Genomic DNA, 14,868 nt, shown 5'->3' on the forward strand with positions numbered 1-14,868 from the left:
CAGGAACTAAAAGTAGGTTCAGATGGCAGAAGAGGCAGTGAGATATTTATTAGGATTAGCACTCAGAGAGCCCTGTAGAAAAATGTGTAAATTTCTAGACATGATGACAGTGATGGTGTAAGAAGATCCCTGCCAGCTACTTGTGCTGTTGCCAGCTTTCAGCTGTGAAGCACAAGTGGCTTTAGGCAAATATAGTAGCCATTCATAGAACTGTGACAACACTGAGGCATTGCCATAGAAATGTTTACAACTTTGCTTGTGATTGGTTGATGTGGGTGCTCAAAGCTGTTGCGTCCAACCCACTACAACAGTTAGGGATCTTCTTACATGAACGTGACAACAACCTATACATATATGTTTAATGTGTGCTATAGAAATCTGGAAAAATTCACAAGAGATTCGTATATACAATGCCAGAAACAATCACTTGTATTTGCCTCCCACAAGTCCATAATAACTATAAATACTGATCTATAAAATTTTTCAATAACTTACCACAGTCACCTTGCACAGAACCACTAAATAGATATAAGAGCATACTATAAACTTGACTAAAATATAGTGTATTTTATTCAATCAAGGAATTCCTAGAAATTAATCACTGTAAGATATGTTTTCCCTAATTGATAAAGAAAAGCTTTAGTTCTGAAATAAGCTAGGTATTTTCTGTGTGTTTTGTTTTTTGTGTTCTGTGTATGCAGCAATTTATTTTATAGAACTTGACAGAACTGTAAATTTTGACAAAGCCATTTGTATAAAAATTATTGAAAGGTGAGTAAAGATTCTGATTTTGTAAAGTGTTGTTGCTATCACATACTTCAGTCTTTCAGGAATTTGTGCCTTAACTTGTTGAGGAGTTTCTACAAAGGCAACACACTAAATCAGCAGAAGATTTTAGTACTTTGGTTTAAAAACTATCATAGCCAGAAATTTTGCTGCTATTCATTGACTTCATGGTTTTTGTGACCTATCTAACACATGAGCTAGAAAAAGTGGTGTCTGGTGGCGGAGTATGCAGTGCTTGTTTAAGTACTTCTAGTGATTCTGCTGTTGAGGGTCCATTTTTTTGTCCTTATGTTTACAGTTGCTATGAGAAAGAATTAATTGAATTTGACAGCCAATAATTTGAATTTTGTGTGTTCATATTTGCCATGTTATTGGCAGAGAGCATCAGTTTACTTTACCGATTAGTAGTAAAGTTTATTTCAGGCAAGTACTTATAGAAATACTCTAATGGCTTAAAAAAAACCTGAACAAGCCTCGAAGGCCCAATTGTACTGACCAGCTGCCGTGTCATTCTGAGCCCTTAGGTGCTTTTAGGGGCTTTTGCTCAGCATGCTGCTCTCCTGGCCAGTGTCAGTTTTCGTGGCCGGTGCTGTTATTTCTCAACCAAATAGCTCCTCAATTGGCATCACAAGGGCTGAAAGCAGCCTGCTTGCCAACAGCACTCAGCAGACACAGGCGATAACCCATCCAAGTGCTAGCCAATCCCACTGCACATAACATCAATGATCTGATAGCAACCGGTGTTACCAATGTGGCAAGGCCTTTGGGAATGGCTAAACAGGTTTTAGCTATTCAGTAATTTTCATTAGCCCATAAATACCTCATGGACTGTGGCTGAATCAAAACGTTTGAGGAGTCAACATTTATGTAAAGCTAGAGTACTCAAGTGGGGGCCTTGTGTATATATTAACTTCTTGCATGTTCTGACACAGCATTGGCCAAGAAGTATTTATTTGGCATTGAAAATGACTTAAGCCAAAACTGGTTATCCATTAAAGACTTTACATTAGTATATGGCTGGAAAAAAACTTTATTGTAAATTTAATATTATTTGTCTCTCTGCTACTCTCATCAGGGACTGGAATATCATTTACCTTACCGAGTTTATTTATTTCATGCCTAATAACCCTCCAACATGCTGTTTCCTTGATCTGGGAATTTTGAATTTTTTTCTGCGTAGTATTCATGCGTAATTTTTGCCTTTTTGATGACACGTCAAAGAATTTTTCTATAATGCTTGCAATGCACCCTTTAATTTTTGATTAGATCCAGACCTTTGAATTAAATAAACCTCTCCTTTTGTGGCACCAAATATGTCGATTCTTTTTTTAGACACTTTCTCTTGTCTTCCACTGTTGTTGTTTTTGACCTGTTCTTTGTGACTGGATTCCTAATGTGTGTCCGTGGCAAAGTTCATCCCATTGTTCACTTCATGAATTCTCTCTGAATTGTGAACAAAGTCAGCATTTGTGAGTCTGTGGAATAAAATGCTTCCCTTCTTAGTTAATATGATTGATTGTGATACTTCATTCCTGCCATTTGACCATATGGTCATATGAATAATTTATTATGGGGCTCACATTTATTTCATGACAGACAGTTTCAATTAGATATGAATTATTGACAGCTATTGCACTGTGTTCTTCTATTATTGTTGGGATTTACTGTTGGGATCAAATCAAATTTTAGCATCAGAAACTCTTGATCAGAACTATGCCAGATGAAAACTATATTGAAACTGCACATTTATGACAGTTATGTACGTATCAATTTGTATTACATTCAGTTATTACAAAAGTAACAAGTATTCATTTTACAAAATTAATATGCGCTATTTACAAAGTATATTCAAACTAAGAGTTCAGGATGAGATTTCATCTATAATTTTAGTATTGAAATTAAGTTGACGTATTTATTTTTACCCAAAGCACATTGATTATTGACTATGAAGTACACATCAGAGCTTAACATTTGGGTGGCTTCTGGACATTTGGGATGGTTTTGTGTGTTATGTTCTTAGCCCTGGGTATTTAGTTTCAGAATAACTGTCTAATTTTTCAAGGATTCTTAAAAATTCTAAAAAAATGGGTTATTTCCTAAATCATTTTGTTCATTTAAGATGGTGTGAGGATGATTTATTGTTATGAGTGAAAATCTTTAATTGTTCCAGAAGACCATCTGTGTAAATGACCCCCCCCCCCCCCCCCCAATGCTCCAGACAGTCATTAAAAGTGTGTACCACCTGATGATGAGTCGCTAGATGACTCAAAACCGGCCATGGTAAATAAAAATTGAAGCATCACAGAAGGCGATTGGTTGCAGTTATTTTTGGAAACCTATAAAGATATCACAGTCACAGTGTTCAACATCCATAATGGATAAAAGTTATATTAATATTTTCCTCTCATCGTATATCACCCAGTATTAATTATCGGCAATTATATTATATAAGGGCAGTATGAAAACACGATGAACGAAAGGGGAAGCTGTAGTTATAAGCTGTTAAAACTCTTAGCTTCCATACTGCTGTTTTTTACAATATTTTGATTCATGATGTGGAGTAAGGAAGTACACATGCAGGAAATGTGTAGCAACACTTCCCATTCACCACCTGCTGTTTCTTAAAAAAAACTTTTAATGTATCTGCTGTTAAAATATGATTACAAATGAACTGCTTCAGCTTTGAAGGAGGAATCACAATGGATCTGTGAAAGTATTGTGTGAATATATAGTGCAATTGTTACTGAGGTATATCGTGTATTTTGAACTCAACTGTGAGAATTTCTACTGCACACATTGCATAGTGTTATGCTTCACCTCTTCAGTTTCCTGTTGCATTTGTTCTGTTATGACCATTGCAGTCCAATGTTCATAAGACTGTCTCTTAGGGAATATACATATCTAGTTTCACCATATGGGACAGATCTGTTTGTAATTTGTAATAATAATATGTTTGTTACCAGGACTATTTGTAATAATGATTGTTATTATTTTCACTTATTCAGAGATAAGACATGTATTTTATATTTACTGCAGCAAAAGGTTTTTTCAGGATGAGTTACGATCCCTGTCTGGCCAGATGGTGGAACTGGCAAAACGTGCATACCGTATTGAGCGCCTCTCTGTCCCAGCAGATATCGCTCTAGAAATGTTTGCGGACAACCCTCACAAATTGCAGCAGATACCAGATATTGCAAGCAGTGATCCAAGTATGTACTATTAGTCATGTTACGCAAACTAAGATCTGCATTAGGCTGCTTGAAAACTACCAGAGAGAGAGAGAGAGAGAGAGAGAGAGAGAGAGAGAGAGAGAAGGTGGTGGAGGAGGGGGTTGTACTGAGCTAAAATGTTTTAATGGGAGGTTAAATTAAACTGCTTACTGTGTAAACCAGACAACAGACAGGATGTAAACCAACTGCTGCAAAATTTAACTACAAGTACTTCTGCCCCTTCCCAGAATTACCTATGTGCCTTAATAAACAGATATAAGGTATGGGAAAGCCTGATAAACAGTTTGAATAAATCAATTTTCTGGTAATAATTACTGGATAATTTTTAACCAGTCTGCCCGTACTTGTCAGTGAATGTCTGTGGCAATTTCACATTTCTGTCATAGGCAGGATCATGTTGGAGATAATTTGCCATTACCTTTTTTTCACCCTGTTATGAACCGCCAAGAATTTGTTTATGTTGTATGGATGTTTTCAGTAAATGTATATGCAGTGCAGTGTAATGTTGTTACTGTAATGGTTTTGGTGTGTTTGGAATGAAAGGAGACAGAATTATATGTGTTGCTGGCTGCTCTCTTAACAGCAGCAAGGGGGTGCTAATTATAAATCCCCATCAGATGGTCATCGCACCATCAGTGTGGTCACATGCCTCACAGAATGTGAATCTTCAAAGAGATTTAGGATTAAGGCATTCTGACAATTTGAAATTGTATGCATCTAAATGCTAGTGCTGAAAATTTACCCACCAGTGGGATTTGAACACACTAACATTTGGGTTGAGTGTTACTCCAAGAATTATTTGTTTAAAGCAATTATTTGTTGTAAGATACTGTAAATTCCATCACATCCATTCCTTCTGTGTCTACTCTGATATTATGTCATGATTTGTTTTATTAGCCAGTGCTACTGCCTGTTTACAACAGTTTTGATTATTGTGAACTTGCTCCCAGATACTCATTTATTATCAGTAATATGGGACAAATGTTTCAGTTAAATGGAGATGGTTATGGAAAACAAGCTTAGTTTAATTGGGCCATAAGAATTATTTTGCATAACACAGCTTTTAAATGAAAATAATGATTCCAAGTGAATGGAGGTTGGGAACTAATTTTAGACTAGTGAATAAGTGGTATCTCAGTCATGGTTCACATTGATTTTCAGTGCTCTTTATTAGTTTATTGGCCTGTTACATTGCATTCCCCAGTACGTTTCACTGCCTTTTTCTTATCACCTCACATCCTTTATCAAGGACTTTCATATTTTTGAATGCCTTAGTTCCTAACTAACATTATTCTGGATCTCCATAATAACTCCATCTAAGCAAAAACTTCACTTATGTGCATGTACTTCATAAAAGTTTACTCTGATAGTAATTTTGTGCGTGCCATTTCTAATGTTGAGACTTCCAAAATCTGGAACACAATTTTCAACACAATGTGAGGAACCTAACTAAGCTCTTCATCTTATTTCTACCTGGGACCACCAGTACCTAGCAAAACAAGCATTACTCTCATAGAATTCTTACGCTCGCCCATTTCTAATGATGTCATTGTAGTTCCATCACTACCTGTCCCACCTAGCCTCCCAAATCTTCAGAAACTGTCCTCATCACTCATAAAGTGCACTGTTATGAAACATAACTGCTTAGCAGCAAGTCCTGTCATCAGTCTGTCACCAGTAAACCTGACTCACACAAAATTCCTAGTCTTCTCAAAAGGCTGCATGTTCAGCATCAAAATGTTCAATATCAAATGAAGGTTTAGCTATTTCCACTTGTTAGTAACCTGCTTTCCTCAACTTGTTCCCAACAGTGGATGGATTTCTTTGGATCTCACCATACTGTCAGCAGTTAGCCCACACCCCACACTGAACATTGCCGTAAATGGTTCCTACTACTCTTCCAACCATGATCAGTCCATTCCCTGCTGTGTCCCTCTACCAACCTTCAAGGGAATTCTCACCTATGTCCAGGTTTCACCTTTCTTGTGCAGATTCCTTCCCAATTAGTCCAATTTCACAGCTATGGAATCCACAAACCCAACTCCACTGGTGTACATCACTCATATGATTGGTTACAGTGCTCCTTACACAGAGGTGCTTTGCCTTTGTTGTCCAGCAGCTTGCACCAATTGTCTGCATCTCCATTCATCTGTCCTTTCTAATGGCTCCATTAAATTCTTTTCCCATCATGTCAAGCACCAATGGTACTTCCATTTTGACATCTTACCATCTGTTTCATATTAGGAGGTGCCTCTCTTGCACCTTTGGTGCCTGTGTAACCTTACAGGCCCTTTACTGAAAGGTAACATCCTGTCCAGGCAGTCAGAAACTGATTTCCCACACCCTTTCTTCCCCTTGACAGCAACAACCTTTTCACCACCCTGAACAAGACATAGACCTTAAAAAACTCAACAAATTACATTTCTCTGTGACATAGAATGTTTGCCAGAGTATATTAATGTTGCTTATATTTAGCATTGTTACTAGGCCTCATAGGGTGTATAAGGACATGAAGTATGTCAGATGCTGAATGATCCTTTTGAAGGGCACAGAGATGCCACACACCCTTGTGAGACAATGTTATCAGCACCTGACTGGTTTTGAAAGAAGTCTCATTGTGTGCTTCCATTCGGTGTATGACCAAATTGTGTAGTATCCAGATCATAACCTCTTCACGTGTGCATGTTCCATACAAGAACTCATAATGTCCTCCGTGCAACATTTTGTGTCATCTTGCACCATTTGTTAGAGACTAGCAGGTCCCAGTGTTTGGAATTACCATTCCATGTGTAGGCTCCTGTTAACACCACAAAACAAATGCTGCATTCAGGTTGTTGCATGGACTACAGATGAATGACTTCACATTGCATTCAGCTAAGAATCGCTGTTATGTATTACCCATAATGACCATTGTCTAAGAGTATGACAACAACCTGTGGTGAGGTCCCATTCTTCCAGTATTTTGGAGATGCACAGGGGTATTACTCCTGGTATCATATGGGGAGCCATAGAATATGACTTAAGGTTATGACTGGTAGTGATAGAGGGAACTCTGACAGCACAATGGTACATCATGGACATCCTGTGTCCTTCTGTGTTACCTCTTACGTGACAGTACTGTGGGCCCATTTTTCAACAGGATAATGCTTGTCCACACAAAACTGGATGTGTGACCTGTAATAGACACTCCCCATTGCAGATCAGTCACAGGAATTTTCTATGCAATCAAAGGTAGATTATCACAGCATTATTGTGTGTAAGTATCTGTGTGGGTACAGCATCTAACCAGCTATCTACTCATGTAAATGACCACTACTGAATTGTGGCTAACTGCTTGATCAAAATGCTGTGCATCACAATTCCCCCCAACTACCCCAACTAGCTCTTGTGTGAACTGTGAAGCTGGGAAGACTACCTGCAACACATCCTTTATTCTTTCAGTTCCCCTAACCCCCTCTAGTTGCCATTCTCACCTTGTCTACTCCCAATCTCTTTCTTCAGTGCTGGCAGTTTCCGGCATCTAGAGGGAGCAGTATGGTGCTGGTGTGCCAGACTCCCACTCCCACTTCATTATTGAGCTTACGTGGAGTTGTTTCGCCAATCTTCTTTCCCGGATAACCAAATGTGACTGTCTGCCCAACTTCTTCTCCGAAGATAAGATGCTGTTTTGGAGGATTTTTTTATTCTCTTAAAAATAACTCCATACACTCAGGATACTTTTAAACCAATCTCACTATATTTTCACTTTCACAAAAAAGACACCATATAAATGATTCAATTTTGTAAGCCCAACAATTACCAGTCCGACAAATACTCTTACATATTTTATAACAAATACAATCTAGAAAGCTCTAGCAAGTCCACCATCCAGACCTCACGAAAGTAAGGGACTAGGTAAGTGTCTTTTCTTTTCTTTAACAACATTCAACTGTTCTCAATAATGACTGACGTAACACCGTCATGGAGTACGTCGTGTTTGCTCCTTGTGCTGGGCGTGTAACTTTTGAGGCAAGCACTGCGACTACCTGCCCATGCCAATCAACTGTCCGATACATGCCAGTCCTGCGCACACACACACACACACACACACACACACACACACAATCATGGTGCAATAGACACAGTTCCACTTTCACACACTCATCTTTAAACTAACGCGTGTTCGAGACGGTGGAAATATGAATATCTCTAGACTTTACCCCGAAATTCTTGAGGCACTACACAACCTTTCCTCACATAACATTTTACACTTCATTCCTCCCATATCACTATGTTAGAACCCCCACCCTAGCAGGGGGCTTGCAAGTTTTTGGGGAAGATGCTTGTAATGAGCACAGGGCTCGAAGCCACTGCAGCATTTCTTCTTACCCCATGATCAGTCCCTCCCTTCTCCCCTTTCTACCTGTTCCCTCTGACGCATAAACCACAGTGACTTCTTTGCTGCAGATGAAGCTTCCCCAGGGACTCTAATTTTGGGCATTCTTCCACCACTTTGACCAAATTAAATAATAATTTTCAGCTAATCCAGCATGTTCCTTGTTGTGTTGGCAGAAGAGCAACACCGTGTTACTAGAGGAGGCCGAAATGCACGCGTTTAAGCTCACGCAGGCTAGCGTGAGGAGGGAAGAGCTATACTGACATGAGGTCTGGAACGTGACAAGGAATTAGAATTCAGAAAGCGAGTGAAATTAGTTTGATACTTAACTTCAACCCATTAATGATGAACGTTGCTCTTGACGGTACATGATTCACGATATTGTCTGTTCAGAATTCATTCTAATTACTGAATATGGCGCCTTGCTAGGTCGTAGCAAATGACATAGCTGAAGGCTATGCTAAACTGTCGTCTCGGCAAATGAGAGCGTATGTAGACAGTGAACCATCGCTAGCAAAGTCAGCTGTACAACTGGGTGAGTGCTAGGGAGTCTCTGTAGACTAGACCTGCCGTGTGGCAGCGCTTGGTCTGCAATCACTGATAGTGGCGACATGCGGGTCCGACGTATACTAATGGACTGCGGCCAATTTAAAGGCTACCACCTAGCAAGTGCGGTGTCTGGTGGTGACACCACATTCCTCATTAGCAGGTATGACCCTCCACTTACCAAAATTTTTCCTCAGTAGTGTGAGCTAGCTGTGTGGGAAAAAGGTTGCCCATTGTGGGACACATCCCATCGGATATGTACAGGCACCTTATTCACCTGGTCTATGTGATATTCACAACTGCTCAAACCCAGCACAATGACAAACCTGTTATTGGGGTGTGTCAAGTACCTGTATGACTGTAGCGCCCCCCCCCCCCCCCCCCTCCTCCCCATTGGCACATTTGATGCCAAATCCCCCAGAAAGCCTAGCATGTAACACACGGGATGATAACTGATTTGATCTTTCAACTGTCATCATCTTCTCCTCATCTTAAAGAATGTTCAACACCTAAGAGCCTTTCTGTAGGGCAGATCTAAAATTTCTCAGTTCTATAATGAGTACTGTTTAGTTGTACTCTTTGTGTTCCAAACACAGCGTCTCCCATTTTAGCCTAGTTTATGATGCATTTGCAGCTACTGATCTATTGATTTGTAGCCTCAGATTTCTCCAGTCTATTTTATTGGAAGTTGTATGATGATTTTTGTCACAGTGACCAATTTCAGATTTGACACACTGATAATCAGAACATCCTGCATGCTGGAATTTAAAGAATGCCAGTTGGCATAGTTTCACCATTTCTTTAAACCCTAATCTACCGTCAAGGGAAAAAATCATGTTATCCGCAAACATCCTGCTACTGTGATGTTACAAGGATCAGAAGCACCCAGCACTCTCATCTCAGGTCCACACTGCCATAAATTTGTGTCTTACTGAAACCATGAAATAGCAGTGGCCATTAAAAACTGCAGATGGACAGTTCACATCCATTAAGTGATACACTTACCATCTTCAAAGGACTGAGCCTGGACCTAGTACCTAACTACAGAACAGAAGCGGGACTGTTGGGAAATATTTGTAACTGGTATTGGGATGTATACCTCTGCCTCTCAAATACAGGAAATTTCATGCACTATTTATGAGCACTAGTCATCCTCTAGTATCCCGGGCATCTATAAGGATATCATCATCTAATTTCACCTGAGCATTGTAGCTGAACACATACCAACAGATTTTGTCTGAGCCTCGGAATCTGAAAGTATCCTCCCACCTCCATGAAACATGAATGAAAGGTGTTATCCATCCCCAGTTCTCAACACTCTGAAGCATGCAGTGCATGAACAGGATTCTTCAGTGCCTTGGCACAGTGCCCTGTAATGGCACTGGGAACTGATTACATATGTACCCAGATGCTGTATCATTTACCCGTAAATCACAAATGTCATATTCTTGTACTTTTTAATCACATATGGTATGAGAGCAAATTTCTTTCCCATGGATTGAAAACATATTTACCACAATTTTGAAACCAGATAAAAGCCCCTGTAAGGAGGACAGCTTTGTCTTACAAATTATTTTTGCAAGTTGTTCAAATGAATGGTGAACCAGTGACTGATTTTAACCCTTGTGAGTAAGGAACTTGGGAGTGGATTTTGGTAAGACTGGTTACCAACAGCTGCTTATTCCTCTTGGAATCTACCATCAGAATGGCTTTCACCCAATGCCTCATTGCATGTTTTTTTAGAACTGCAAAAATTGTGTGACTCCATGTGATAGCAATAATATTCTTGATACCCTATATGGTTGGGGTTTAGAGGACCCTCCTGACTTTTATCCAGGATTTGTTACCTCATCTTCCACGTTCAAGTAGGCATTTCTCCCAGTCTCACCCCCCTTCTCACCCCCACATGACAGCGGAGGCCCACAAGGCTCCTTTCTGAGTGAATCCATTTTCCTGGACTTACAGATGCCATGGGACATGCCCATTCTTGATATGTTGATGACTTTTGCATCTATTACAGGTCTTTAAACATGAGTATTGCAGAAAGTGAACTTCAGGGTGCCATAAGGAAATCTCAGTCTTGGGCACTAACCCATACTTCCAATTTTCACTACAAAATGTTTAATGCAATTGTTCCTTCAATGATTAGGTCACTCACACCCAGAACTCTATTTATGTTGTGGGATACTTAACATAGAGACATACTGCTTTTAAGAACTTGATGCTAAGATGACATTGCTGCCACATATAAAATAAAACTTAGCACTCTATGCTATTTCAGCAACATTTCCTTGTGTGCCAAACTCTCCACCCTTCTGTGATTTTATAAAGCCATCACACTATCCAATCTAGCCTATGGTGCTGTGCCATTTAGACTCAGTTCATTGCTGCAGGGTCAGACTCGTGACCAGTGCTTCTCAGATGAGCTCAATAGATAGTGTACTGAGTGAGTCAGGAGCCCCTCCTCCCCCCCCCCCCCTTCCCCCTTACATATTTATGGCCACAACTATTACTTAACCATGCAATTCATGTATGTAACTTCAGAGACCATCCAAACTACATGTGACCCTTGTGAACTAAACTTGGAAAAGTTTTGCAGTAAAGTGAAAGAGATTGAGGATGATTATACATAGTCCAATGAGGTCATGGAGATGGCGGATAATGACTTTACAGTGAAAGCATCATATGTAGACATGTGGCGGAGTGTGAAGGTTCATCTTGTACAAACATGTCTGAGAAATAATCATCACATACTTACACACATGAGAAAGGATGTGATAGCGATTAGTGTAAGACGATAAAAATTTTCCACGCAACACGTACACACGGCAAAGTTGCTTGCAGTTGATGATGTCAAATATCCATAAGTTTTCATCTATTACAACTTTAGTTTCACATTTTTTGGATAATTGATATGCGTCATGTAGCAAGAGATATCTTCATTGAATAAGTCAGTTACTACAACAGTTTCATTTTCAATTACGCAAAACAGTTTTGGTGTTCACTATCACTATCTTCTATTACAACTTTAGTTTCATGTTGTTTTTGATAATTGATATGCATCTTGTAACAATAGATATCTTTATTGAATATTTCATTTACTACAACAGTTTCAGTTATACAAAACAATGTTTGTGGTCACTATAACCATGTGTCAGTTTTGCTTTCACAGAGGCACAAAGCCCGAGTGTAGATTAGCAGTTCAGTGAAAGGGAGATGGTGTTCATTCCCCCACACTATTCTGCTCCCTGTGATGGTCTAAGTCCTCACTTGTTTATATCCTCTAATGATTGAGACATTAAAGTTGCTCCACCGTACAATTTTCAGTTTTCCTTCTTTATTTTTTATTTTGTATTATTTTTTGCATCTAATTTCATTAGCTTTTCCTTGGTTTTAGGTGTATAGTTTTTTGTGTGAATGATTCATGTGGTATGAATCCTCTGTGATATCTCCTATGTTTTATTCACCATATAGAGGAGACACTGAGTTGCAGACAGGCACAACAAAAAGACTGCTATACATTTGAGCTTTCAGCCACAGAGCCTTATACTTTAGAAGAAGACCTTTTGGCCAAAAGCTCAATTTTTGTTGTGCCAGTCTGCAACTCAGCGTCTTCTATACATGGTAAGTAACAGTCTATCCTTTTCATTACTCCATCCTGGAGTTTCCATTGTTTAATGTTTTATTCAATTTTTTTTTGTGATCAGTTAGAGAGAAATGGAAATGACTGTTGTGCATGACAGCTACTAATGTTCTAGTTTTCTATAATGACTTCCATTGCGTATGTTTCCTTTTTTAAGAAGTTAATTGTTTTGATTTACCAGAGGTAACTCTGTGACTTGCTTTATAATCGTACAATGCAAATCACATATCAGCATTATTTTATAATATTTGGTCTGGCCAATTTTAGCATTTCTTTGTAATGCCATATTCATTTTGCAGTTTTATTTTGAAGCATCTAGATTTGCCTGACTGTTTTGTTCATGTCTTGCTGTAGGGAATTTGAATGTGTTCGTTAAAGTATGTGGGTGGCAAATCTCATGTTGAACCTGGACAGTGAGAGAGCAGGTTTAAATTCTTGGAATTTCCATCACAGTTCTCTTGATTGTCAAGTATAGGCATATTTATTTCCCCCATTTCTCCTTTCTTATCACTTGAGACACTATATTTGCAGCCAACACTGACATTGCATCTTTGTGTATGCTCTCATGCAAGACAGCTGTCATTTTCACAAGCTGTGACATTGTCGCAAATAAAACAGTGAGCCGTATATACAATAAGTTTCCTTTAATTTATGTCTACGGTCACAAACTGTTCGTTAACAGATTACCGGTTTTTGTTGATAATGACCATCATCAGATCTGCAGAAAAAAATGGGAATAACATAAATATACTCGCAGATTGTCTACAGCTTAAAAACAATACATTGACCATAATGAAAAGTACTACTGACAATTATATACGTTTGTGCACATTTAAATATGAAGAGGCATACCTTTTTTATAAAAACAAAATCCTAATGTGCTGCAACCATAGTGGCATTGTCAAATGTTAAATGCAGAATCATCACCAGCATCGTCAAATATATATAAATAACATGATATGCATGAGTCATGTTGTCAGTAGCACTACTGTTCAAAACAAGCTGCAGTACAGTAGCCACAAGCAGTTTGTGTTGTAAGTTCACCAGATGTTGCTAATGTCAGCATACACTAGTTTTCAATAATTAATTGCACAGCGAAAATAAAAGGGGATACAATAGTTGATGTCTGTAATGAGCTTATAACATATATAAGACATTACAGTAATAAAAACATTGAGACTTATATGTGTATTCTTCACAGAGTAGAAAAAGTCCGTGCTCTTAATTTGTTAGAGGAGCTTGAAATTTATAAAGCAAAAAATAAAAAAAACCCAACAAAACTGCTTAACTGACAGAGCGACTATGCCTATGTTGCTTTATTTGACAATGTTTTACTCTAATCACTGCATGCCTCTGTTATATATAGTTTGTTGACAGTTTCACCTAGTATTGAGTGCCTCACATATTTACTTCATTTTCGTATGTTTTACACTTGATTCTAGTATTTTCTTGTTCCTTCTCTGTTCATTTCATAGACTGCATTAATCAGATAAGTTGAGTCATGCACTGCTACTGAATTTTATCATGCTTCTCTTGCAGTGGAGTGCCGCAGGGTACGATGGGCCCTCTGGTGGTCACGTTCCTCCAACCACTTCCAGCCTATGCGGAATTCTGGTGTTAGCGCTAACAGAGGGCGCTGATTATGTGCAGCACTATGTTTCCTTTCATTGTGGCTGCTTTAGCGATTTGTTTTATGGTTGTTTTATATTATCCGGTGCACTATCAAAGACGTTTATTATTTATGTCATTATCTAGAATATTGGCACTAGAGCATATGTCAACTACTGTTTCTTAACTCTTCCTATTTTTAACAATCTTACTTTTGTCGTGTTCTTTTTCATTGCTTTTTATTACTGTAATGCCTTATATACGTTATAAGCTCATTACAGACATCAACTATTGTATCCCCTTTTATTTTCGCTATGCAGTTAATTATTGAAAACTAGTGTACGCCGACATTAGCGACATCTGGTGAATTTACAACACAAACAGCTTGTGGCTACTGTACGGCAGCTTGTTTTGAACATTAGTGCTACTGACAACATGACTTGTGCATATGATGTTATTTATATATATTTGGCGATGCTGGTGCTGATTCTGCATTTAACATTTGACGATGCCACTATGGCTGCATTACATTAGGATTTTGTTTTTATAAAACAGGTATGCCTCTTCATACTTAAAAGCGCACATATGCATATATTTGTCAGTAGTACTTTTCATTAAGGTCTATGTATTGTTTTTAAGCTGTAGACAATCTGGGAGTATATTTATGTTTTTCCCATTTT

General features: G+C 38.6%; 1 protein-coding gene across 1 annotated transcript in view; it reads left to right on the plus strand.

The window, feature by feature from the left end:
* LOC124619466 (39S ribosomal protein L39, mitochondrial) overlaps window positions 1–14,868 on the plus strand; it is a 75,700-nt gene that overhangs the window by 44,467 nt on the left and 16,365 nt on the right. Inside the window, exon 5 of the mRNA XM_047145866.1 lies at window positions 3,839–3,995. Coding sequence (XP_047001822.1) covers window positions 3,839–3,995 — 157 coding nt within the window. The remainder of the gene's footprint in view (window positions 1–3,838; window positions 3,996–14,868) is intronic.

This window comes from Schistocerca americana, chromosome 6 (assembly GCF_021461395.2).
Source record: "Schistocerca americana isolate TAMUIC-IGC-003095 chromosome 6, iqSchAmer2.1, whole genome shotgun sequence".
NCBI classification, from domain to species: domain Eukaryota; kingdom Metazoa; phylum Arthropoda; class Insecta; order Orthoptera; family Acrididae; genus Schistocerca; species Schistocerca americana.